At 38.1% G+C, this 27,246-nt stretch overlaps 1 protein-coding gene across 7 annotated transcripts in view; it reads left to right on the top strand.

Annotated features, from left to right (window-relative positions):
- Positions 1-27,246, top strand: part of cntln (centlein) — a 256,558-nt gene that overhangs the window by 146,282 nt on the left and 83,030 nt on the right. For 6 of the 7 annotated variants that reach the window (XM_062971885.1, XM_008103175.3, XM_062971888.1 and 3 more), the window contains 6 exons: positions 2,925-3,025; positions 7,449-7,540; positions 12,017-12,558; positions 17,061-17,214; positions 24,333-24,399; positions 25,960-26,180. In XM_062971885.1, the coding sequence (XP_062827955.1) occupies positions 2,925-3,025; positions 7,449-7,540; positions 12,017-12,558; positions 17,061-17,214; positions 24,333-24,399; positions 25,960-26,180 (1,177 nt within the window). The remainder of the gene's footprint in view (positions 1-2,924; positions 3,026-7,448; positions 7,541-12,016; positions 12,559-17,060; positions 17,215-24,332; positions 24,400-25,959; positions 26,181-27,246) is intronic. The other variant, XM_062971887.1, reaches the window with a different exon arrangement.

Raw genomic sequence — 27,246 nt, 5'->3', positions numbered from 1 at the left:
GAGCCCTGAGGCTTCTGCCACCATCAAGAACAGCCTCTTTGCACACCCCTGCCTCCTTGTTCAGCCTCCAGGGTTCTGGGTTCCTCCAAGTCTTTTTGCACAGGTGGGTTTATGTGTGTGATTCTAATGCACCATCAAACTTAATGAACAGCTCCATTTTGGTGATGTAATTTAGACAAAAAAAGCTAAGCATTAGATTCGAGAAAATATAGTATATTTTGCAATAGCCATATGTGTAGAAACATTTGCAACTATCAATACAATTTTAACCCACAGACCCACCAGAAATTCACTTTGGATAAGCTTAGATGTTGCTGCTAAACTCACTAGAAACTCTGAAGGTATATTTTTCTGCTGGTGATCCTTCTGCTGCTCTCAAGCCCTGAAAAGTTGGTACCAAAGTCCTTTATGCTCTTACAGCTTAGCCTGCCTTAAACCTTGTTGGTGGGGAAATGATAAGAATAACCACCATAGTAATAGAAGCACCAATGATGAAAAAGAGAAAACTCCTCTTCCTTTTTTAGTATCTCCCTCCTGCAATACTTTGGACTCACCTGGGGTAATTTTAAGCATTTTTAAAAGTTTTTTTGTGACATTTCAACTAGACAAGATTGAAAAATGTAGGAAATGTCAAACAACTGTCCTTGGTTGATTTGTAGCTATCAAATTATAGTCATTTTCAGACAGACCAGATTGACCAGCAAAATTATTATGTAATTCTTGTACTAAAACACTAATAAAAATCAGTCATGCTTGTATCGTCGTCATCACTTTACACACATTTTTGGCAGTCTTATCCCTCAGATGTGTGTCATTTTTTTTCTGTCTCACAGTGGCTAGATCAAACACACCTGCTCCTAGATTTGTTCTTGCCTCCCAAAGCTCACACACAAACACACAACCTTTGGAAAGAGCATATTTTGCCCTTATTGGAAGCAGATGTGCCTAACTCTTAATACTGCGGGAATAAGGGGGGAACTTTTGTCATATTGTATTGGACTGCTTAAACTGTCAGATTTCCTTCAGTCTTATTTCAGAACTTATAACTTAAACATTTTGGGAAGAAATATTGACAAAGCAAACTCTAAACACACCATGCTTTTTGGTACAAATTTATGACAATAGAATTTGCAGAACTTTTATAGCAAAATTTAAAGGGCAACATTTTCTGAAGATTAATTGAAATTGAAGTTCAGCTTGCATTTAGGCAGGGGAGCTTTTAAAATTGTGTGTTTTCAATGTTAGGGAAACAGTGTACGAAAAGGTTATAGGAGGGGAAGTAAATAGAAAAGTCCAAAAATGTTTCATTTAGGCCTTGTCTCAAAATGGAGATTTGAGGAATTAATATCAGTTGTGTAGGTGGAATGATATCAGATTATACATATATAGCTGTGTGTTATGGGGTAAATAAATAGCTATGGTTGTTCCCTTAATTTTTGAAAAAATTAAGCCTGGCTGTTAGGACTTTTCTTTTCTGCTTTGGTGAAATGCATAGATTTCCAAATCAACATAAAGCAGTCAATAGAAGCATAACACATTTCCTTACAAAAAGCTAGAAATTGATATTAAATGATAAAAAATAAAATTAAGCAAAATATAAATGTGGCAAGGAAAATATAGTTGTCCCATCGTATGCTGTATTTGAAGAGACATACTATAAAGTGTTCCAGATAAAACCTATGCATGCACCATGTATTCATTTGTACCAGAGCATCTTCCCATATTTTGGGGAAGCAGAGCAAATCTTCATGGGATACAAGTTTCACTGTGGAGGATGACGGCTTAATCACAGCTTTGGCAATTGATTTTTCAGAGTTAAAGCTATTTTACTGGAGTACCTTGGATCCCTCTTAGCAGAGGATTGTTCCACACATGTTTCAGCTACAAATTTGCTACAGTCACCTATCTTAATAAAATAAATACAGTGTTTGGTGACCAAACTGAACCTAGGTTATGAGAATTGCTGCAGATATGTTTTGTACACAAGCTGCTAGCTATGTGGAAAGAGAGGAAATATGTTTATGAGGATTTATGTAATAATTTTAATAGCATTGATAGTAAGTAATGCTATTGGAGAATTACTTACATTTTGGAAGTAACTTGAATATAAGATTTGACAGAAATGCCCCTGGATATTGCTTGTGCTACCTTGCCTAAAGTCATGCTAATTGACTAAGCTGTCATTATCACCTGTAACGTCTTCATAAAAGCAGTTCTGTTTTCTGCTTACGAATATTTTTAATTCAAATTTGCTATTCTTTAGTTTTCAGTATCTTAATTATGAAGTTATCAGATTGAAGCATTTCTCTTGGCTGTAAAATGCAAGTGCTATATTGTAAATTATTGAAATACAGCAGAGTTCCAGTTATCCAACTTCTGCTTATCCAACACACCGTATTATCCGATGCGGCACCGGGGGGCTTGGCAAGGAGGGAAATGATTTTTGCCCACCATGCATGAAGGAGCATGGAAGAGCCCCTCCAGGGGGTGCAGAGGGGAAGGCCAAATTGGAGAGGCGCCCTTGGTCTATTACAGTGTGGACATTGATTGCCTGAGAGATATATTCATGATTGGTAAGTTTCATGGAGAGAGGTTGAGGCAGAAAAGGGAATTTGTAAATCAAGTAGAGATGCCTTCGATGATTCATAAAAGGTGCCTACATCTAATTTTTTAATTATTCCTCCCTCAGCTCTTAAACCACTTCAGTGATATATCTTGATAATTTGTGTAACATTCGGGAGAGACTGTTATAGGGATCAGGATAGATGGTGTGCTTCTACCAGCCATATTGCAGCCATCTAAATATGAATTCAATCATTATTATAGTTTTCATTCATTGTATGTTTTTGTATCTTATTGTCTCGTGTGATTTTTATTTCTACATTCATTTTGTGACACACTCGGTTCTTTATGTGTTTTTTCAGATTGAATTTAGAAGAGGAATTGGATCAGTTGAAAGTACAAGTATCTAAGGATAAAGCTACAATACAAGATCTGAATATGTTCCTGCAACAAGAAAGAGAAGGTAGGCTCAGTTCTTCCATCATGCCAGACCATGTTTGTGTTAACTGTAATTTAGAAACCAAGCCTACAATTTTAAGATCTTCTTATTTGTTTTTCTTTGCTGGTCTTTCAACATTTTTCTCCTTGAATTAATAATGATTTTAGGGTTTGTTTGCTTGTGGTAGAGTAATGGACATATCCATAATTCAGAAATTGCAACAAAGGAAAGAGTTCTCTCAAATTCAAATCATAGAGTCTGATTCTAGAGTATCAGCCAATTACATATTGTAGCTTTTCAGTTTATGGCTAATTCTAAAACATGGTTATGCATAAATCATTGGCAGAACAATACAAACAAAGATTTGAACTAATTGTGGTTTAGTGCAATATTTAAATTGCTAGGGTGGTCTGAACTGCTGAACTACACTCCTTGCAACCAAAAATAACTTGCTACATCTAATTAATTACTTGTAATCACATAATTTCCCCAAGACCAAGAATATGTAGCCTTACTTAAAATGCATTCCTTCTTTGTCTGTGAAATGAGAGAATATAAAGCCCTCTCTATTGCTCTCAGTGTAGGTAGAATTGTTCTGATTTTGCCTAAATTAGAACTGGTGATGAGATTAAAGTATGTGTGAAGCAGAGTAAACATCATCCCCAAGAAACATTTTGTTTTTCTGGTTCCAATGTATCCTTTTTACACCTAACCGGGAACAAGCCCTATTCAACTGAATGGTATACAGACATATATAGGGTTGCACTGTTAACTATTTTTTTTAAAAAAAATAAGTCAAAAGTATAAGCCCAGAGACTGAAACCTTTCAGAATCACTTAATTGACTCCTTGTTCAAGGCTCCCCTGAAGGATGTAGTTGGTGAAGAGGGTGATATGAAGGAGACAATTTGGAAGATGACTTTCTTCACATCTGGCCCTGGGGCAGAAAGTCAGTAGTGTATACTGCTGATAAATATGGCATAGCTGAGGTGTCCCAACAAGGAAGTATCATTTCATGCCTTTCTATGAATTTTCTGCTATCCAATATTGGCTATCCTTCAAGTAACACAGTAGAATGTCTGGTAGTTCAGGTAGTAGTGTGACAAGTATGAAGGACTTTGAGCAGCTGGTTCTTTCAAGGCTGAACAGATCTAAAGTTTTAAAAGTAGTACACTATACTTTCTCAAGTTTTAAAAAATGTTATGCTATTCTCTTACAAAGCCATGGTGCATTAAAAAAAACCTCTAGCTGTGTGCATGTGTATTTTATTTTTAATACTGCCTTAGGCTAGTTTGGGGTTTTATATCATAGGCTTTGATTTGTAGGTTTCAGATTTTTTAAAAGCAACTGAAGAATTACTTTAGTTACTTTTGAGAAATGTGGAGATAAAGGGTTACTTCTGGAAATGGTAGTGATGATGGTAATTATTGGGCTCTCTCACCACCTAGAACTGTGATGGTAGCTGATTACTTTCTTAAAGTTAATTTGCCGCTCTCTGTTAAGTATACCCTAGAGGAGACTAGCTGAATGTACCAAATGAAGCAAGATGCTGTTCACAAAAGCTTATGCCAAATAAAATTTGTTAGACCAGTATCCTCTTAGGATGTGGTGCTGTCATAGCTCCTGGTTGTGGTAGTGGTTATGCTTTTTAGAAGTGTGTATATGGAGATTTTCAACCCAACTCCAGTAGCACAGCAAATCACTTGGTGCTCAGGCACAGTTTCATCACCTTCATGGTAAGAATAGCCACTGATTGACCATGTGCCAAGAAACTACCAGGCAATTTGACAGCACTGACACCAGGTTATGTGATCGCTGCTAACAATACTGGCAGAGGTTTCCACTCCTACTCTTCTGACTTAAAAAAGGACCATTCCCTTAATCGTCCAGTTATCTTTACATTCTTAATTCTCTTAGTAGACCTACTGATATATATAGCCAGCATGGTTTAGTGTCTTAATTGTTGAGATAGAACACTGGGGGACCATGGTGCAAATTTCACAGGGTGACTATAGGCAAGTCACACCCACAGGCAAAAGCACCCTGCCACCAAACAAATTTTGCCAAGAAAACCCAATTGATAGGGCCACCTTAGTGTCACCATAAGTCAGAAATGACTTGAGGGCACACCACTCCAAATAACCATTGAATCAGTTGTTCCATGGTGAATCAAAACTTACATGAATTCCATTGTTTCAGTGCATCAGCTTTACTTGAGATGGGAGGATTCAGGACAGAGTAATTCATTTCTCATTTTTCCCTTTTAGCTGTACAATGTGAAACTTTTAGAATGAACCTAAGAGATTGGAAATGAATGGTTTAACAGATGAATTCCTCTTTTTCATATAGTTTTTTAGACTTGAAATGCGCCAATTATATATATTTATATGTATATTTTTATGAATTTTTATTTTATTTTATTTTAATTGATTGAATGTTCTGTATTATTTTTATATATGTGTTTTTATTGTAAGCCGCCCTGAGTCCCCTGTTGGGTGAGAAGGGTGGGATATAAGTACTGTAATAAATAGTGAATTCTGAGATTTTAATTTGTAGGCTAGGAGATGATACAAAAATACTTTTAACTAAATAAAAATATTGTGAGACTATTTCAATTACTTTTGATTGTTTTAGCTTGTATCTCTTAGATACAGTGGTTATAATTCATATATCTAATCGTGCTGTTGACTAACATTGAGTGCTTTGATCAGTTTATTATTAAAAGCTAAAAAACAAATCCCACAAAAGTAAACGTTGATGTAAAAGCTACAGTTGACATTCAAATGAGTGAATATTTAGAAAAAGATGAAAAGCATCTATGTATTACCTTTGCATGTTACTTAGAGGAAGTAGAAAATGTATGCAGTACCACTGTGCTAAGGGACTACGCTTGGAACTAACATGGGAGCTAATAGATTAATATCAAGGTAAAGGTACATATTCCCTAGTTGCACAATTTTACTTTTTTCAGCTTCTATTATCTATAGAGTAGTGCTCCATTTATTTCATGATTGCAGAAGTTTTAATTGGCCATGACATGTTCCAAAGACAAAAGAAAGATCTAATTCACTCTAACAAACTTGTTAGTCACTATTTATGCCAAGAGAATTGCTAACCTACAGAGAGTAGAATGCTTTTCTTCTACTTCTGCTTTGTTTGTGATTTCAAAGTTTGTGACTGACCTACTGTGTCCACTTGTAATTTTGAACAAAATAAACCCACATGATAGATTTTATTCTTTGAGGAGGAATGATTTGTTTACATTAAAATATGTATTGACCACATTTGAGCTACTTGGCTGCAATTCATTATTTTTATATAGCATTTGAAATTTTCAAGTGTGTTTGTTTAGGACTATAATCTGCTCCACACACATATGTGTGTGTCCATAAACACTTGAATCCTTTACATTTGAGCTGATGTGCACATGATGACTGGCTAATAAATATGTGAACTGAACACTTACAAATACAGGAGCAAGGAGAACAGAAAGAGTTGTCTGATGAATCTGAGATTACCAATTCAGAAATGCAAGTTACATTCAGTGTCATTGTTGTGCTGATTAACATTAATCATGTGAATCCCCATGTAATATTCAACATTTTCAATATTCACAAAACGTGTCAGAGGAATTGTGTAATGAAAAGTGTTGGATCTGCTCTACAGAAATAGGACAATGGTTGTGTTATCAAATGATTTCTGATCCAAAGAGAGTAATATTTGAGACTATATTGTGTTTGTAAGCAGTAAGCACTACATTAAAAATCCAGTTTGGGGAGGGGGCAAATCTGAGGCTAAAGTGGGCAGGAGGAGCAAACAAAGAAAACTATGGATACTATATGTTGTTGCTCTTCAGAGGGGGATATAGGATCATGGGTCACTGGTTGGTTGTGAGAGTTTCTAATTGCTATGAATCTCCCAACATTTCAGTAAAATGACATACGTGACTTATTCTGTAAAGCACCTAATCTTTCACCTTTCAAAAAAGAGAGTTTAAAGTTCTGTCCACCCTAATTCTGTTTCTGTTTGCTTTGTTCACCAATCACTCTGATCCTCCTGGCAGGGGATAAGACCCAGAGAACAAAACTGCTAGTGACTGTGTAGATAAAAAGACGATGAATTTGACTTTTATGGCACAGAGGGAATAGTCTATAAAAGAACGAAGATGGGAATAAAAGTGTAGCATCTTTAACCCGCAGATCTATTGTACCTTTGAAAAGCTTATATTGGGGGGGGGGGAAACATGGTGATGCTACAAGGAGTAATAATTATATAGCATAAGACTTTAAAAAGAGGTCACCCATTTGAGACTGACCAAACGGCTTGACAAGAACATAGACCACATTTTTCATAATTGGGAAACTAATGAACCCATTTCCTTAAAATGCATTAGTATTGTTTTACTAGGATATTACATGTCACAATGTATTATTTATTCCCACTTCCAGAGCTCCTCTTTAGACTTGGTGAAGAGGATGGGGTCAAGAACAGTACTCCAAAGAAGAATGTGAAAGAAATATCAGTACAGACATTACAGAAGGTACTCTAATCTGTAATATATTGAGCCCAGCAAGTTAAATCTCCATTTCACTGTAAGGGATCATATGTTAAAAGACAGAACTGATGAATGTAAGCCATGTGTTCTTTTTTTTTTAATTATCTCTCATAATTCAAAATAACCCCAACTGCCAAAATTGTGTCAGAAATCAATGTTCATGGAATACAAATAAACACATATATATGTCTCCTGTAGGTTGAAAAAAAATTAAAAATATGTTTAAAGAGACTGGGCAAGGAGCTGAGAAAATCTAGAAATGCTTTTGATGCAAATTGAATCATATCTTGTTTTTTAAAACAGCTTTTATTTTTCTGTGAGCTTCAGATTGCTCTTACACATAGAAAATCACATTCTCCGAATGATATCTGTTTCAAACAATTAATCCAAATGTGCATGTGCATACACACATCTGTGAGAAATAACTTTATGGTACCAAATAGCGTAAGCTATATTGCACAGTATTATTGGTTCAGTGTCCGTATAATGTGTTTAGGATGATGCCACTATGTCACTAATTCATAACTACATGTGGGTGTATGGCAACCACATATGTGGCAAAAGAACCACTGATGTAATGTGATATACGTAAATGAGTGGAAATCATAAACAGTTACTGATCACAAGGTGCCACCACCATGGAGTCCTCCCCTTGCTTCTCTATCTGATTCACTGTTCTGGCACTGCCTCCTTCTAGATCAGTGGTTCCCAACCTGTTAATATAATTTTGACATATTTCTGTTAACGCAGACTGAATTATTAAATCACACCTGCTTGTTCCACCTTGCATGAGTTACTGCTCTATGCTTTGTTTCATTCAGTCAGTGACATAAAAAAACCAAAAAAAAAAAAAAAAAACCAAGGTGAGATATCACCCAGGTTGGGTTATTCTTCTTCTTACGCAATCTAAACATTTTGGCTGTAAGCATACAGTGTGCAATAACAGTTTGGGAAAATGATACATTTGTCTTTGCATTTTATACTACAGTTTGCCCTCCTTTTGCGGGTTTAACTTTTGTGGATTTGATTAATATGTTCTTTCTAGAAGTTTCTGTGTCCTCCTCCAGTGTAACCCGATCATAGATTTGTCATGGTGTACCTAGAGATTCTGCGTCTTCTAACACCCACAAAAATGGAGGGCCTATTATATACTGTTACGAGATTATTTGAACCAGCTCTAGGAAAGGTGAATGTCCAGGGAAAAAAATGCAAAGCTGTTTTCGGTCCCCCTTACCCAACTTTCTATGTCTATAATTCATTTTTTTTCCCCTTTCTACAATAGTTCTGTTTGCTACCAGCTCTGTGTGACTGTGTTCTACCATATTGTTTTCTTCCTTTTTCCAGGAAAAATATCTTTGACAGGGACTTCCTTTTATTACTCCTAACTATTTTTTAGTAACTGAAATTTAACTTTTTGAAGTATGCTTAAACTGAGTAGGCAAGACCTTGTGTGACTTAATATCAGTATAGCTGTGCCCATTTATCTTATATTTGTGAATTAGCTTGTAGGAAGTACAGTAATTTAGAGCAGATGATGTGATTGCATATACTTCTAACACTTGCCATATGGTCAGGTAATGAAGGCTGTCATCTCGTTATTACTGAATGACAAACATCATGTTAAAGTAATAACACAGAACAGGAAATGCTCACATTCATTTATCTTAAGGTAGAGTGAGTAATTAAAATAATTTGAGCGATACAGTAGAGGATGTCACACCTATCATCTGTATTTCAGAGTAATTTTGTTTGCCAGGTACACTCTAATTTCTATCTCTGTGGATATAAGGTGTTATCATGAGACCATGGGGTATAAGACCTTGAAGACATTCATTGTTTCCTTTCAACTACTATAAATGATTTAGCTCTCCACTAAATAAAGAAGTATCTATTTTGCTAAACTAAAAGATATCAAGCATCTTTCCAAGAGACTTAACGGTGCAAGGTAATTTGAAGTAAATGACTGTCAGAAAAGCCTCAGCATTAGTATAGAAAAGGCAAATGACAGTATTTTGGAAGGGGATACAGGATTGCCATGTTAATCTGTTGCTGCAAAGCAACAAAGCATTCTTTGTACTATTAAGACACACACACACACACACATATATATATACACACACACACATACACACACACACATGGACATACATACATACACACACACACACACACACACACTAATATATTGTTCAGTGGATGCCTGGGTGTTTGATGTTTTTACCATCCTGTGGGAGGCTTCTCTCATGTCCCCGCATGGGGAACTGGAGCTATAGAGGGAGCTCATCCACTCTCCCCAGATTCAAACTGCCGACCGGAACAAGGGTTTAACCCATTGCACCACTGAGAGCTCCAACATCAAACACCTGGACGTCCCCTGAGCAACGTCCTCACAAACAGCCAGTTCTCTCACAACAGAAGTGACTTGCAGTTTCTCAAGTTGCTCCTAACATGAAAAAAGACTAATATATTTAATATTATTTGTCATAAGCTTTTTAGGACACATTCAGTACAGTTCTGTATGTTGTTTGATGGGATCCGGTGGGCTCCGTTCATGAACTGTGCTGGATGCATCCAACGATGGACAAAAAAGCCTGTGTGATGAAGTGGTAGGTCCCCTACTGTGACGCTGTAGTCAGTTTCCTCCATTCATGCTGGAAGATATCCACAGAAAATACCTCTCTAAGAATCTTTAGGTCCTCCAGTGAAATCTGTGGTTAGCTTCCAGTAGAAGGTGATCATAGAGTCATGCTGGAAAACCTACAAATTCCTGGAGAGGTGTTTTTTCTCAGATAAGAAAAATAGCTATTATTTTATTTGCAGTTTTTCAATTTCTTAGAGGATCTGTGTGTCTAAAACCAGTGAATATGGAGGTTTGGCTGTATTCTGATTACACAGTGCATCCTTTTTGAGCTGCCTAGAGATAACAAATAGTCAACACAACATTCTGGATTTATCATGGCAAATGCCATTTAAATCTTTATCTCAATGAAAAACTTGGACATGTATTAGGGATATAAAGAATATCTTATTTTCAGTGTGAGAGGGTATTTTTTCATATCAACACATTGAGAGCTTTTGCATATTTTTGATACTTGTTTTAGATTTTTGAAATTTTAGATGCCAAAATTTTGTTTGTGTCTGTTGTTAGTGCTAATATGTGTTCTGCACAAAAATGTATTCATGCGAAGTCCAAGACATTGCACAAACATATTTTTTCACAAACAGTGCTTTAATGCAAATAAATATTTTTGGCAGAAAAGTCTTTAAATGTATGTGGGACATGCACAAAGTGCATAATGTTGTGCCTGAGAATAAAATAAGCAAAGATTTACATCTTCAATTAATATATGTGCAATTTTTGATTTTTGATTTTTTATTTGACAGCTTAATGATCAAATGTCAGAATATGTAAAATCACAAATTTTAAACGTGTGTCTTATTTTTAATCTTTGTTCTGTGTATTTTAATATGTATTTTGTAGAAATATGTTTTTATGTGTGTATTTTAAATAATGTTTTTAGATTATTGTGTAATTTAGCAATGTTTTAGCCCGCCTCGAGCCATGAGAAGAGGCGGATAAGAAATAAAATTACTATTATTATTATGTATAACCTTAAGCCCATGCAGCTTCTGGAATCATTCTTTAAATGTGTCTGAGCAATGACAGTTTCTAACAGGATATATAACAAGTGTGTTGATAAGAGTCAACTTGATGCTCTTTATTTTCTTAAGCATATAAACACTGTATGTCCTAGAATTTACTCATAAAGTCTGGTTTCTTTCTCACAGTCAAAACGGATCATTTTTCATTTCTAGAAAGAATTGCTTTTAGCCTAACAACATGTGAGCCCTCATTTCCCTTTAAATATATGCTTTAGTGACAATTTGATGGTGAAATGTGTGGAATTTATTGATTCCAGCAACATGCAGGTGGGACTTTTGTCTTGTCATCTACTGTCTGTTCTGTGTTTCAAAAGCACATCTGTGGTGTTTATCAGGTCCTAGAGTTGTTTCGGTCATCTCTCATCACATGCTAATAACCTTACGTTAGAACTGAATTTTTATAATAAATTCATAAAACCACACTGAGTTTTATGCATCTACATAAAAATAACTTTAAACATAAATATTAATTGTGAAAGCATAGCTGAGTCCTTAATTAAGGGTCAGAATGTACTGCTTAGTATCTTACCACTTAGATGTCTGTGTCACTTTGTCGAGAATTTTAACTTCTTTTACCATCTGCCCTTTGTGTAACAGATGTATTATTGCAGTCCAAATGTATTCCTATACACTACCTTGGAATTATTTTTCAATTAGGTACTTTAAGTAGTTTTTGTCCTTGGATTGAATCTAATTTTATTTTACTAAAGTGTGTAGGATGTTAAGACATAATGGACAGATTGACTGTTTTTCAAAAGGTTAAAAATCAAATATGTTTTCTTCACTCATAATATCTAGATTTCGCAACTGGAAAGAAGACTAGAGGGGTTTGAGAAAGAATCTGGAATACTGAAGGAAGTCAATCAAGGGTTAAGTAAGGATAAAAGTGATCTAAAAGCATTGCTTAAACAGTGCAGAGATGAAGCCGAGACCAGAGAGAAGAAGTTGGAGATACTACTGGAAAAGATCACAGAAATAAAGGAGGACAAAGCAAACCTTCAAGTAATGATAGATGGGTTGGAGAGAGAGGTCACCTCTCTGAAGAGGCAAGTGGCAGAAACAAACTCGTTGAGAAAGGAAAAGGAAGATCTGCTGAGTCAAGTGAAGCAATTGCAGAGTTCACTGGACAGAGCAATGATCACCAGCTCTAGGGCCACAATGGAAACATCCTGTGAGCAATGTAGATGTAAGAATGCAACTGCCAAAGTTAAGTTGAAAACAGGGAAGAAAAAAAGCCTATTGGAATATCACCAGTCTCTTCTCAATCAGTCCATCAAGGTTATGAGCGGTGTATTTGAGAACTTCAGTAAGGACGGCTGGGAGGATATGAGTGAAAGCAGGTACAGCTCTCATTAACTTAGCTCTGTAGAGGGGACACTCTGCATATGTAAAGCACTAGCAAATAGAGATTGAATTTCAACTACTGTCGATTTGGTATTCAGAAAAAAGACTGTCAGACCCTTTGAAATATCTTGGGAGGTCTTGTTCTGAGTTTATTGACTGAAATTTGCATGCAAAATTAGCCACAACTGCATGAGTATTTGAATAGATGCCAGGAAACCCAAAAGAAGGCAATGCTTGATTTCTTCCAGTGATGCTATTTTCATGCAGTCATGAGGCTTGAAATTGACAGTTTGGCAGGTTGATTTAATTTGCTGGCCCTTTGCATATTCACCACTGACAGCTAAGGATTCCCAGACAAGCCTACGAAGTCGGTTTAGTTATCTTGTGACATGCCGACCTGGGAGGAGAAACATTTTTCCCCCTTAATTTAGTTAGATAAATTTTGAATGACCCATTTCAGCTTGCAACCAGATGTCTACAAGCTGTTTAACGTCCTTTAAATTAAGGACCATCCACACTAATTATATCATGTATGTTTTATGTGTAGTCATTGTACTAACTTTAATTGAATGATGGCTGAAAATTAGTTTTTGTAAAGGTAAGTATAACTGCATAGGGGCATAGATGCAAAGTCCTCAGCAAACACCACTTTCAAGACTGAAAAGATGCCGCTTTGCTGTGTATCTATAGGCTAATGTTGGAAAGTTCCTAAAAATGGTTTTCATTTTATTCATATAATCCAGATACAAGTATAGATACTAGGCTTGCTCAAATAATTCGTTTTCCCCGTTTACCGTTATTGATTCGTTTTTTTCTATTGTTTTGAAGCAATATCGAACCTTGGTTGTCCACACGTCTGGATATCGCAGTTTCGAATCGCGAGAGGCCGTTTTTTCTTATTTCTTCGTTTTTTTCGAAAAGAAAAAAAAGCTTTTGCAAAGCACCCAAACTCCTTTCCTTTTGCCCCTCAGCCAATGGGAGGCTCAGCCAATGGGAGGGGGCAAGGGGGAAGGAGGCCGAGGAGGAGGAGGAAGACGGAGGGGGGAAATGGCCGCCGCCGCCGCCGCCTCGCCTCAGCTCAGTGCATTAATTAATTGGGCCTTAATGAGCCCCCTTCCAAGCCAAACCCACCAGAGAAACACCCTCAATGCAAACCTTGCAACGTCCTTCTCTCCTTCTTGGACACAAAGGCAAAGGGAGGAGGCACTTCGGGTTCCCAAGCGACCTGAAAAGAGCCATAGAGAAAGGGAGAGCATGCTCCACCCTCCAAGGCACACAAGGGGGAGTTCGCATGGGAGCCGGAAGTGTTGGGGCCTCCGTCCCTCCCTTGCTTTTCCTCTTTGGTCTCCCTATCTTGAACACAGAACACGCATGAAAAAAAACACACCATAATTTCACAATATATAGTTTAAATAACAAAAGGAAGAGGAAGGAAGAGGCCCGGGATGCGAGGGGGTGTGGGCCAGGCCCGTCCTCGGCTGCTCCCAGGGGCCCAGATTCGCACCCTCCCTCCCCCCAATACAGGTCTCCATTCCATACTACGCTACATGAACTTGAATGGATACTGTGGTTGTGTTGTCGAAAGCTTTCATGGCCGGGATCACACTGTTGTGGTATGTATTCCGGGCTCTATGGCCATGTGCCAGAAGCATTCTCTCCTGACGTTTCACCCACATCTGTGGCAGACATAGAGGTTTTGACGTCTGTGCGAAGCTAGGCAAGTGGGGTTTATATATCTGTGGAAGGTCCAGGGTGGGAGAAAGAACTCTTGTCTGTGGGAGGCAAGTGTGAATGTTGCAATTGGTCACCTTGATTAGCATTGAATAGCCTTGCAGCTTCAAAGCCTGGCTGCTTCCTACCTGGGGGAATCCTTTGTTGGGAGGTATTAGCTGGCCCTGATTGTTTCCTGTCTGGAATTCCCATTTTCTGGGTGTTTCTGGGAAGGTAATGGCACTCCATGTAGTCATGCCGGCCACATGACCTTGGAGGTGTCTATGGACAACACTGGCTCTTGGGCTTAGAAATGGAGATGAGCACCAACCCCCAGAGTCAGACATGACTGAACTTAACGTCAAGGGATACCTTTACCTTTACCTACACACACACACACACACACACACACACACACACACACACACACAAGCAGGGACTATATATATATATATACACAATATATATCACACACACACCAATTTAACAAAGTTTCAGCCACAAAAACAAAGTTTCTGAAGTAGAACAATGACTTTCACAGTAAAGACAACCCAATTTAACAGGAAATAAGACTTTCAAACCAGGAACAGATTACTGCAATTATTAAAAAAAGGTTTATTATAAAAGCTATGAAAATTTGCCAAAAATCAGAGGATAAGGGAAACGTTCCACATTTTGGTGAGCTATCAGTGTTAAATGTGTTCTACCACTGTACCAAGTTTGAAGAAGATCACTCAAAAAATGAGGGCGGGAGAGCCCCCTAAGTCCCCCCCCCTTCGGGCTGTTTTTGGGCCACCGCGCATGCGCGTCCGCCATTAACGAATTAATTTAGAAAATAACGAATTTTCATTAATTTCGAAAAATTTTGGGGGCCAAATTCGTTATTAGCAACAAAAACGAAAAAACTGCCCCCTCTAGTATTGAAACGAGTTTAGAATCAAATTTTTCATGGATCGATCAAGCCTAATAGATACTATCCAAATTTCAGATCTCTACTGAGCTTCAAAATAATATCTGCATTACCTGGATAATATTTTTTTTCTGAGATTGGATGTAGCTCTTATATGGAAAAATAAAATCTAAATGATGTTCTGAATTTGACCCATGAGCTGCTTTTCATGTTATTTAAGCTGAGTTGTACAGTACAGTAATTTAATTAGTATGACATTATTGGTCAAATGAATGAACGTAACTAGTTTAAAGTCTGTAGAAACAGAATTGGCTTAGACAAAGTGTTCAGGAAACATTACACAGGTATGGAGTTATTTATTTGGATATGCACATGGGGCAGAATGCATCTGATTTCCATCTAGTGATGTTCACACTAATGACAAAATGAGGAAACAATTTGCAATGGCTCCAGCCTCACAACCACTTCGGCCTTCCCAAATCTCCTTCTAAAGTGTGGTGGACATTCTGAAGCAGATTTGGTTGATTCACAGCCTGCAAAGAGAGGTGACACTACTTTCACCTCTATTTTGTTAACAGAAGTTTTCCATCATCAGAGAGAAATGAATTATATTCGACCCATTATCTTTATACATTTTTGAGGAATTTTATTTTTGGATGCAATTTGTTGTTCTAGTACTGTTTTGATTTTTGTGAATTTCAAATTTGTTTTGCCACATAAATAACTAAAGTGGCTAGTTTCATGTTCTCCCAGAGGAAATACCTAAGTTGGCAGTATCCCAGCAAAATTACGGATACACAGGCCACACTGATTATTGTAGGAGACTCTTATTGCTACTTCCATTTAGTAATATATGTATGGCTTATTATGCTAATTCATAAGAACAGCAGTGGAGCTGAACATAATTGGCATCATAATGGTTAGAAATGTAGAATGTTGTCTCAGAGTACATCTACATGGGCCAAATACCCTGGGTCTGATCCAGAATGGAATACTCTGGATCAGCTCTGTGGGAGTCCACAAGGCCTGCCATTGTACCACTGCAGGGCGGGGGGGGGGGGGGGAACAGTCCACACTATTTGATGGGGCCAAATCTGGTTCTCCCCTGCTGGATAGTCACCATACCATTATCATCTTAATGTCCACTATTTTTCTTCTTCATTACTCCAAGTTGCACTGGCACTTTTGAATGCATCAGCAAAGGTCATGAGTAATGACCAGGAGCATTTTTTAACACTGTGGCTGCCACTATAATCGCAGCATAACGATGATGATAAATAATAGCCACTGTCCCTGGGTCACAAAAGTGCATGGATGCTCTGTAGCTCCAGAGAAGCTCTAAGACATTACCCTACTTTGGCTAACATTGGGTAAAACCAATGTTACACATTCATCAGTGAAAACATATATATTTTACAATTATGAATACCCCTATTTATAATCAAATGATTTCTTAGAAATTTCCCAGTAAAGACTTCTTCTTCAAGAAAACAAAACACTTTATTCCAGTTTTTAAATTTATTTACAACATCCAAGACTCAATAATGTAAGAAGTAACAGCAGCCGTTAGAAATGCTTATTATTAATTCCCTTCTTGAACTTTATTTAAGCAAGAGGGATCTATTAAATTCTAAAAGGGATCAAAATAAAGTTAATTAAATATGGTAACCCATTATTAGTTAAAATGTATTATTTTTCCTCTGAATTCCAGTTGATTGCATGACTGTTTTGTGGCAGGTGCACCAAATGTACACTTTAGCTTTTTGCAGATCATTGTGCAACTGCTTTATTTACTTCTTTATTATATAGTATGGAGACCATTAAACTCAAGATTAGTCAATCTCTTTTTGTTTCCATGTGCATATATTCTCTTCTTAGTGACTCTGAAATACCAGCCTCTGAAAACCAGAAGACAAAAACAGCACAGAATGTTCCAGTGATGAACAAAAATGATCAGCAGGAGCACAATCAGATGGAAGATAAGGAAGCGGTTCCAGAGAGTATGCATTTAGAAAGCCATTGTCATAAAAAGGTACACAATTAATTATGCAGTTCTTTTTCGTATATTTACAAATGTTTACACTTTTTTAAACTATTTTTTTAATACATAAAACTTATACATTCTTAAACAAATTTGCAATACAGAGTTATGTATATCAAGCTCATATAGTATTTTCACTCTCTATATTACATACTTATATTATTTACCTTTTATTACCCCTCACCTAGTGGTATCCCTTCACCCCAGACCAGCCAATTACAATATTTATTTCCAAAATTCAATTGTTTCTTTTACAGGTTTTCCCCCTTACCTTCTACATATACAAACTCTATAAATTTTCCCCATATCTTCCCAAAATCATCCTTTTTTAATATCCCTCTTTTAATTTTAATCTTACATGTCAATTTATCATTTATCGCAATATCCCAAATCTCCTTATACCATTCTTCCAATTGGCACTCCGCACTACCTTTCCAATTTTTGGCTATTAACAATCTTGCTGCTGTTAGCAAATTGGCGATTAGTTCCTTTAACTCTTTTGATACTTGAATATTATCCATAAATGACAACAGTGCTATTTCAGGCGTTCCTATTATTTCTGTTTTGGTGATTCCCTTTATTTCTTTAAAAACGTTCTCCCAAAATTTTTGAACATATTTACAGGACCACCACATATGTATATATATACCATTTTCCTGGCAGCCCGTCCAGCACTGCTTAGAGTATTTCTTATCAATTTGATTTAATCTAATTGGTGTGAGGTACCATCTCCAAACCACTTTATAATAATTCTCTTTTATTCTTATAGACATGTTTTTTAATATACGACAAATGTTTACTTTTAATGTTAACTAAATACAGCAATAACTTGCATACCCGGAGATGTGGTGTTTTGATCTAAGTTGGGGATGGGGATATTCATCACTGAAATGGGCTTCTGTGATCCAAAACTGTGACTCCTGCCCATTTTCTGACTTAGTTTTGGATCACAGTTTCCAGTTGCAACAACTGAATTTGGCACAGTTTTTAAGACATTTGGGGAACACTTGAATGCTTTAGATATTCTAGGCATGTGTCACCATATTTTGATAAAACCTAATATTTGAATAAAGTCCAAAGGTGCTGAAAAATGTCCAGGAGATGGAAAAGATTCCAACCTTGGTCTAAAGTGACTCATATGATAGATTTTATAATCCCCTTTTCTAATCTGGCTAGTGAAGGATACAGTCTAAAATGTATGGCATGGAGTAGTGGAGCAGGTTTTTTTTGCTCCTCTTTAATAACTATTGAATAATTGACTTAAAATAAGTTTTTAAAGGTACATGTACTCTGGATGGAAGCATTTTTTCTACTTGAATCTTGTTACATTGAAACTTCATGTTAAAATACTCATAAATTCTTTATGTATGGGTTTGCCTTTGAAGACAATTCAATAATAATAGCAAATGCAAAGTTTGACTGGGACAAAATGGATGGGGATAAAGCATTAACATGTAAGTCTGGCCCTGGAGGACCTGCACTGTTTGCTGATTTGTTTTGGGATCAGAATTAAAGTATTGGGTTTAAACTATAAAATTCAGAAAGGCTTGTGACACTAACACCCCATATGAGTACATATTTACAGTGTATCTAAGGCAGGGGTCCCCAAACTACGGCCCACGGGCCACATGTGGCCCATTGGAGCCATTTATCCGGCCCCCACGGCGGTGGCTCCCTCCTCCGCCAAGTAAAGTGCATGCAGCGTGAAGGAGAAGGAGGGAAAGGCACATGCCTTTCTCATCTCCCTCGCCTTGTGGGCACCTTTCCCGCCGCCGCCGCCACCGTGAAGGCGTGCATGGGGCGAGGGAGGAGGAAAAGATACGCACATTTCTCTCCTCCTTCGCCCCGCACGAACCTTTATCGCCGCCGCCGCCAAGGAAGATGTGCATGGGGCGAGAAAAAGGCGTGCGCCTTTCCTCCCTCACCCCGTGGGCAGCTGTCTTGCCGCCTCCACCAAGGAAGGCAGTGGGAAAGGTGCACACGGGGTGAGGAAGGAGAGAAAGGAGTATGCCTTTTCCTCGCCTCGCGTGCACCTTTACCGCTGCCACCAATGAAATAGGTGCGCACAGGGCAAGGAAAAGGCATGCGCCTTTCCTCCCTCGCCCCGCAGGCAGCTTTCCTGCCACCACCGCTAGGAAGGGACGCACAGGACGAGGAAAAGGCGTGAACCTTTCCTCCCTCGTCCCGCAGGCAGCTTTCCTGCCGCCACTGCCAAGGAAGGCAATAGGAAAGGTGCACAAGGGGTGAGAGAGGAGAAAGGTGCACACCTTTTCCTTGCTCTGCGCGCACCTTTCACGCCACCACCACCGAGGAAGGGGAACACGGGGCGAGGAATAGGTTTGCGCCTTTCCTCCCTTGCCCCGTGGGCAGCTTTCCCGCCATCGCTGCCGAGGAAGGTGCACACCTTTCCCGCCTGCTCATTCACCTCGCAAGCTCCTTTCCCGCTTCCTCCTTCACCTAGTGTGTGCCTTCCTTGGCGATGGAGGAGGCGAAACAACAATGGAGGCATGCCTGTGGCAAAAGGAAGAGGCCTCCCGTTTTATCTTGCCATGCAGACCCCCTACTCTGCAGCCCTGTCCTGGATTCATTTTTCTTGAAGGGTAGCAATTAGGCTTGATCGATCCACGAAAAATTTGATTCTAAACTCGTTGCAAAAGTAGAGGGGGGCAGCGTTTCGTTTTTGAAGGTATTTCCGAATTTTGCCCCCCAAAAATTTCGAAATTAACGAAAATTCGTTATCTTCAAAATTAATTCGTTAATGGCGGACGCGCATGCGCAATTCCCAAAAACAGCACAGAGGGAGAGGAGTTTACAGGACTCTCCCGCCCTCATTTTTTGAGTGATCTTCTTCAAACTTGGTACAGTGGTAGAACACATTTAACACTGATAGCTCACCAAAATTTGGAACGTTTCCCTTATCCTCTGATTTTTGGCGAATTTTCATAGCTTTTATAATAAACCATTTTTTAATAATTGCAGAAATCTGTTCCTGGTTTGAAAGTCTTATTTCCTGTTAAATTGGGTTGTCTTTACTGTGAAAGTCATTGTTCTACTTCAGAAACTTTGTTTTTGTGGCTGAAACGTTGTTAAATTGGTGTGTGTGTGATATATACTGTGTATATATATATAGTCCCTGCATATGTGTGTGTGTGTTTGTGTGTGTGTGTGTATAGGTAAAGGTAAAGGTTTCCCCTGACGTTAAGTCCAGCCATGTCTGACTCTGGGGGTTGGTGCTCATCTCCATTTCTAAGCCCAAGAGCCAGTGTTGTCCATAGACACCTCCAAGGTCATGTGGCCGGCATGACTACATGGAGTGCCATTACCTTCTCGCCAGAGCGGTACCTATTGATCGAGCATGTTTTCAAGCTGCTAGGTTGGCAGAAGCTGGAGCTAACAGCGGGCACTCACTCTGCTCCCGGGATTTGAACCTGGGACCTTTCGGTCTGCAAGTTCAGCAGCTCAGTGCTTTAACACACTTCGCCATCGGGGCTCATGTATACACATACACACAATGTGGAGAATATGTGGAAAGGTAGATAGATAGATAAGTTGGGAGCCACAGCGAAGGCACCTTCCTGGGAGCAAGGTCTAATAATAATAATAATAATAATAATAATAAAAAAATCCCTTACAATATCCAAGATGGGTACCATTATTGGCAGAGAAAGCCAAGCTGTAGGAGTTGAAATCCAATCATTTATCCTCCCTATAGAATCAATTTTATATGCATTTTTAGCTACAGAAAAGCTAAAATCAGGACAGTAAAAGAACAACACCCAGAAAATGGGAATTCCAGACAGGAAACAATCAGGGCCAGCTAATACCTCCCAACAAAGGATTCCCCCAGGTAGGAAGCAGCCAGGCTTTGAAGCTGCAAGGCTATTCAATGCTAATCAAGGTGACCAATTGCAACATTCACACTTGCCTCCCACAGACAAGAGTTCTTTCTCCCACCCTGGACCTTCCACAGATATATAAACCCCACTTGCCTAGCTTCGCACAAACGTCAAAACCTCACCGCCGGGCCCCTCTCTGTCTCTCTCGGTCTCTCCATTCCCGGCTCCATCCGCCGCCTTCCCGCCTCACAGAGAGACACCAGGCCTGAGCTGAGGCGAGGCGGCGGCGGCCATTTCCCCCCTCCGTCTTCCTCCTCCTCCTCGGCCTCCTTCCCCCTCGCCCCCTCCCATTGGCTGAGCCCGTGACGCCCCTTTTGCTGAGGGGCAAAAGGAAAGGGCCTGAATGGTGGGAGTTTGGGTGATTTGCAAAAGCTTTTTTTTCTAACGAAAAAAACGACGACATAACGAAAAACGGCCTCTCGCGATTCGAAACCGCAATATCCAGACGTGTGGACAATCAAGGTCGTATATTGCTTCAAAACAAACGAAAATAACGAATTAATAACGGGTAACGGGGAAATCGAATTATTTGAGCAAGCCTAGTAGCAATCTCTTCCAACCCTGATTATTACAGTATTATTATTGTTGCTGTTGTTGGTCAGGGGGGCTTTATGTTTTGGTTTACAAAGGCAGAAGGGGGTTGGACAATATGGCCCAAGGGGTCTCTTCCAACCATGTTTATTATGGTGGTATTATGATTATGATTATTATTGGGTGGCTATCTGTCGGGGGTGCTTTGATTATGGTGTGATGCACAAAAACAGAAGGGGGTTGGAGTAGATGGCCCAAGGGGTCTCTTCCAATCCTCTTTATTATTTTTATGATGATGATGATGATGATGATTAACATTGAGGCTGTATTTGTTCCCTTTTTTAACTTCAAAATAAGATATGTGCAGTGTGCATAGGAATTTGTAGTTTTTTTAAAAAACTATAATCTGGCCCTCCAACAGTCTGAGGGACCATGAACTGGCCCCCTGTTGAAAAAGTTCGTGGACCCCTGATCTAAGGAATACACTGTTGAAGTGAGAGATTGTATATAGAGTTGTTTAAATGTAATTGAGTCATGATTGTGCAATGTGTACTGGAGATTGCATCATACACTGTGTGCTGCTTACTATACCAGTGTGTAAAGGGTTATACTTGGATTGCATCAGACAGCAGAGACTGAGACAAATAGCCCTCTACTTCCTATCTTTCTCTCTCTGTCCCTTCCTGTGTGGTGCCTGCGTGAGAGCTGTGTATCGTCTTGTAGATTTCCGTTCGTAAGTAAACTTTTGATAGATAACTGAAGACTGCAGCGTCGTTATTTATCCAGAGCTTCCTCGTCAGCGACTTCTAGGAAACCGCTCTGATATACACATGCCACTGATACTATCACCTTTTCATTGTCAGACAAAAATGTATTTATTTTTCCAAGAATCTAGACATTAGTTATGGATCATCTACTGTGATGTTTCATTTTGTTTGGTGGCATTAATACTAGGTTTTGAACAGGCCAAAGTAGAATATTGGGTGTTTAATTTGTGTATTGTGGATGGACATGTTATACAGTAGAGTCTCACTTATCCAAGTTAAACGGGCCGGCAGAAGCTTGGATAAGTGAATATCTTGGATAATAAGGAGGGATTAAGGAAAAGCCTATTAAACATCAAATTAGGTTATGATTTTACAAATTAAGCACCAAAACTTCATGTTATACAACAAATTTGAAATAAAAATTAGTTCAATACGCAGTAATGTTATGTTGTAATTACTGTATTTATGAATTTAGCACCAAAATATCACGATATATTGAAAACATTGACTACAAAAATGGCTTGGATTATCCAGAGGCTTGGATAAGTGAGACTCTACTGTATTGCCTTTAGATGGTGTCCTCACTGTGTTATATATAGCCAGTTTACTTTTTTATACTCTTGCAGACTTTTTATCCTTTAGAAAAAAATCCTGAAACTGTTTTTGCAGTTGAAGTTAAAGCATACATTTAATAATACATATGTAAACGAAAATCCTCTCAATATCAAGATTACTTTTACTGGCTTGTACTTTTTGACCATTGTGATCAGCCTCAAAGAACTTACAAAGATAAGATCTGTGAAAGTGTCAAGATATTTCTTAATTTTATTGAGACCAATTACCTGTCTCTTGACATGAATCAATGTAGATATGGCCGGTTCTTCCCCGATATGAACATAGGCCTCATTACCAGTGAAGTAACAGAGTGACATGCAATTTTAGCACGATGTCTAGTAATTCTTTTGCTGTCTAACATCTGACTAATATTACCAAAGGACCATGCTCGGTATTTCATAGTGCCTGGATGTCATGCCACTCCAGCAGCATCTATTAAAATTATCCATATGATTATATTAAGGACTATGACCATTTATTCACTCAATATGGTTTCTAGCATGAGATGTTAGTCTAATATTAGAGAATCAAACCACAGAAACACGGCTGCTATCTTGCTCTGCTAAAACATAGCTTCTTCCTACAACAAATTTAAGGAACATGTAGTCGTCAAATATATATTATGTAATGTGACACATGTCTTTTATCTATGGTGCATTAATGTGCTTTTTGGTACAACAGGTCTTAGGCCCAGATTATGTCATCAGGCAAATATGATAGCCATTTTAGAAATAACAGTCTGAAAACTGTTCAATTGTCAGCTATCTCTGTGTTAGCACTCACAATATGGCTTTGGTGGTATTCACCATGTCACTGTGAATCCTGCTTATATCTGTGTGAAAATCTGTTGTATGAAAATTTGGTATATGTGATTACATGATTTGTAAAGCTTTCCCATGCTTTTGTCTTTATATGAAGGGGATAATATAAAGTCTATCAAGCACAACTCTTCAATTCCCATCCCAAATCATACTGTGCTACTTCTGCAATCCACAATGGGTTACAAGGTCTTTAGAAAATGTATTTTTTTCAGTATGTTCAAATATTCCTTTATACTGTAGTAGATATAATTGACCAGTGATTGTTCCCAAAGCTTGCCCTCCACAAAGCACTATTATTTTGAGCTCATTTGATGAGATCAAGACTGTTGATCTCAACAATCAATGGTCTGGTGTACTCACAAAGTTCAAGAAGTGAGGGGAAAAAGTATATATGAAAGACAATTTACATTTTAAAACATCAACCTCCTATTTGTATTTGCATGTGATAGTTCTATGAACAAGGTTTTCTCTGCTTGTAGCCAGATGCTGAAGTTGGTCCTTTCCAAAGGAAGAAACTCCTAGACCCAGTACCCATCTCTAGTAAAGGTAAGAACTTAATAAAGCTAGGAAACTAGTTGTTAGTAGCAACATTTAAAATCTGCATTTGTGCATGCCTTTTTCTATGGTGAAGTCTTTAATGCAAGATTAATGTCTGCTTCATAGATCTTTTTCTCAATTTTGATTATATTTGTCAAAATGAATCACAGCATTTCTAAATATAGTATAGATATGACATTTAAAGTATTTATAAATGTAGAATAGATATGCCATACATACATACATGGAATGAAAATAAAAACAAATATAGGCAGTCCCCGAGTTACAAACATCCAACTTACAAATGACTCATTGTTAAGAATGGGGTGAGACAACAGGAAGTGAGATAAATCTATTCCTAGGAAGGGAAATCTACTCCTGGAAGAGTTATGGTGGGGAAAAGGTGTCTCCACAGAAGCTTTCTCACCAATCCTTGTTTCCACAAGCCTTTTTTTTTTTCAAAATCCAACTATCACAAGGATAGACAGTGAGGTGAAATTGTCTGAATGGGGCACAGACAGCAAAACAAACACCATGGTGTGTTAACCCTTCCCTTTGCTGTCTAGAACTAAAAATTATACATTTTTCGCCAGTGATACACTTAAAAATTGGCCTGTTCCGACTTACAAATTCAACTTATGGACAAAGTTGGGCTCCCAGAAATTATCACAAAAACATTTTTCTTGGGAAAAATAGTTTTCAGATATGCACACATTTTGAAAATGTGTATGAATAATGCATCCTTGCACAAAAATCCTGAAAATCTTCACGTGGGATTTTAGAATTCAAAATGCAGAATGATAGGAATGGAATGCAATCAATTGCGCAGATCATGTTGGTTAGTTCCAGGCAGCATCAATACAGTGAATGAATTGCTGAATGGTGGGTCAATGCATAGGTCAATACCATTCTTTCCGTAGAATTACTCTAGTAGAAACTCACAGTAGGATTTAGTCCATTATTAGAAAAAAACGAAAGTGAACTTGATTTAGTCAACCATTCATACATCTGCCTTAATCTCATTTATAAGAGGAAGATACAAGCATCAATTGGGTTGAGCAGTGTATTGATAATCTTATTTATGTCCATGACAACATCCTAACTGAGAGTTGCCAAAAAGAGTAAAGCATTCATTGAAGTGCCTACTTTCTTTTTTTTAATGCCTGCTTTATTGTGAACTGGGGACACAGTCATTACATTCTAGAGCAGCATGATAATAAGTTTCCAGTAAAACATCATGTGATCCCTTGTTTTCTCTACTATATTCCCCATGTGCTTTCAAATTTGCAGTGATGATGATTTCAAAAAGACAGCCTTTTCAACATAGAAGAGAATGTTAAAGAAGTATATCTGTTGTGTTGAACATCTAGTTGATGCCCAACAAGAAGAAAAAGAAATAAAAATTGTGATGTAGTTAACATTACATTGCATTAGCTAGAAAAAGAAGCCAGAAAAAAGAAGCCACTAGCTTGTACAGAGCATTTTGTTGATCCAAGTAAAAGAATCAATTTCTTTGAAGTTTAATGAACTGTGCCAAATTAATTGTTGATCATTGTAACCAATGTTTAGTCAACCGAGACAAGAGGAGAGGTATCGCAATCCAGAAGTCTGGTTGCTCCACTTCACTCTGGGGACGGATTTCATCGTTACAGCAGCAAATAGGTATTCTGCAGAATTTAAAAAGGACAGCGGTATCATCTCTCAAAAAGTGCAGAGAAATCAATAAAGAGCTCACATCTCAACTCCATGAAACCAAACAAAGGCTTGACACCAGCAAGCAAACTGTTCAGGTAAAGACTTATTCTACAGTTGCTATGGAAGAAAACAGAAGTTTTCTAGCAAAATTAATGGCAAACATAGGTCTGTCCGTCACAGCTGGATTGAATTTCCCTCTTGTGCTGTTAATTTGAAATTGCACACAATATGTTTTTGGGGTTTTTTTTTTTGCGTATTTGTGAAGAAAGCAAACGGGCATAGAACATCTGAATGTGGGGCTTCCTTTTTGTATTGCAGCCTATGGTACATTTGTTTGTCCCTCTCTAAGGTAGTGAAATTAGTGATTGTATTGTGGTATTCCCTATAAGAAATTTTTGGGAGCTATCACTGTATTTGGAAGGTGTGCTGTCGCAGCCAGGCTGCTTTAAATATCTTTAGCATTAATGTGTCCTGGCTTTCTATTAGCTTGGGGGATGCTGGATTGCCTTCCTGTTTGAACAAGGAACTCTACAGCATCAATGTCCACGCTATTGCTTCCAAGAAACAATAACAATTTATTAATTGGTCTTGGGCCTATCTCCACCCAGGCGCTATCTTGATTTCCCCACAACAAAATCCATACTTTAAGTTTAAAGGTATACTAGAGTCTCGCTTATCCCAACATAAACAAGCTGGCAGAATGTTAGATAAGCAAAAATGTTGGATAATAAGGAGGGATTAAGGAAAAGCCTATTAAACATCAAATTACTGTACATTATGATTTTACAAATTAAGCACCAAAACATTATGTCTTATAACAAATTGACAGAAAAGGCAGTTCAATACACGGTAACGTTATGTAGTAATTACTGTATTCACAAATTTAGCACCAAAACATCTCAATGTATTGAAAACATTGACTACAAAAACATTGACTACTAAAAGGCAAACTGTGTTGAGTAATACAGAATGTTGGATAAGCAAAGGTTGGATAAGGGAGACTCTACTGTAACTTGTTATTCTTGAAGTTACTGGTTGTGGATGATTCTGAAGATGAAGGACTCCCTTAAATAGCCAAGCCCAAGCTGTGTAGAACTATACATGTTAAGGCTGACACTGAGTTGCGTCCGGAATTGGTAACCAATGCAGATCTGTCAGTAC

The sequence above is a fragment of the Anolis carolinensis genome, chromosome 2 (genome assembly GCF_035594765.1).
Source record: "Anolis carolinensis isolate JA03-04 chromosome 2, rAnoCar3.1.pri, whole genome shotgun sequence".
In the NCBI taxonomy this organism is placed as follows: domain Eukaryota; kingdom Metazoa; phylum Chordata; class Lepidosauria; order Squamata; family Dactyloidae; genus Anolis; species Anolis carolinensis.
This window is presented reverse-complemented; position numbering and strand designations above follow the sequence as displayed.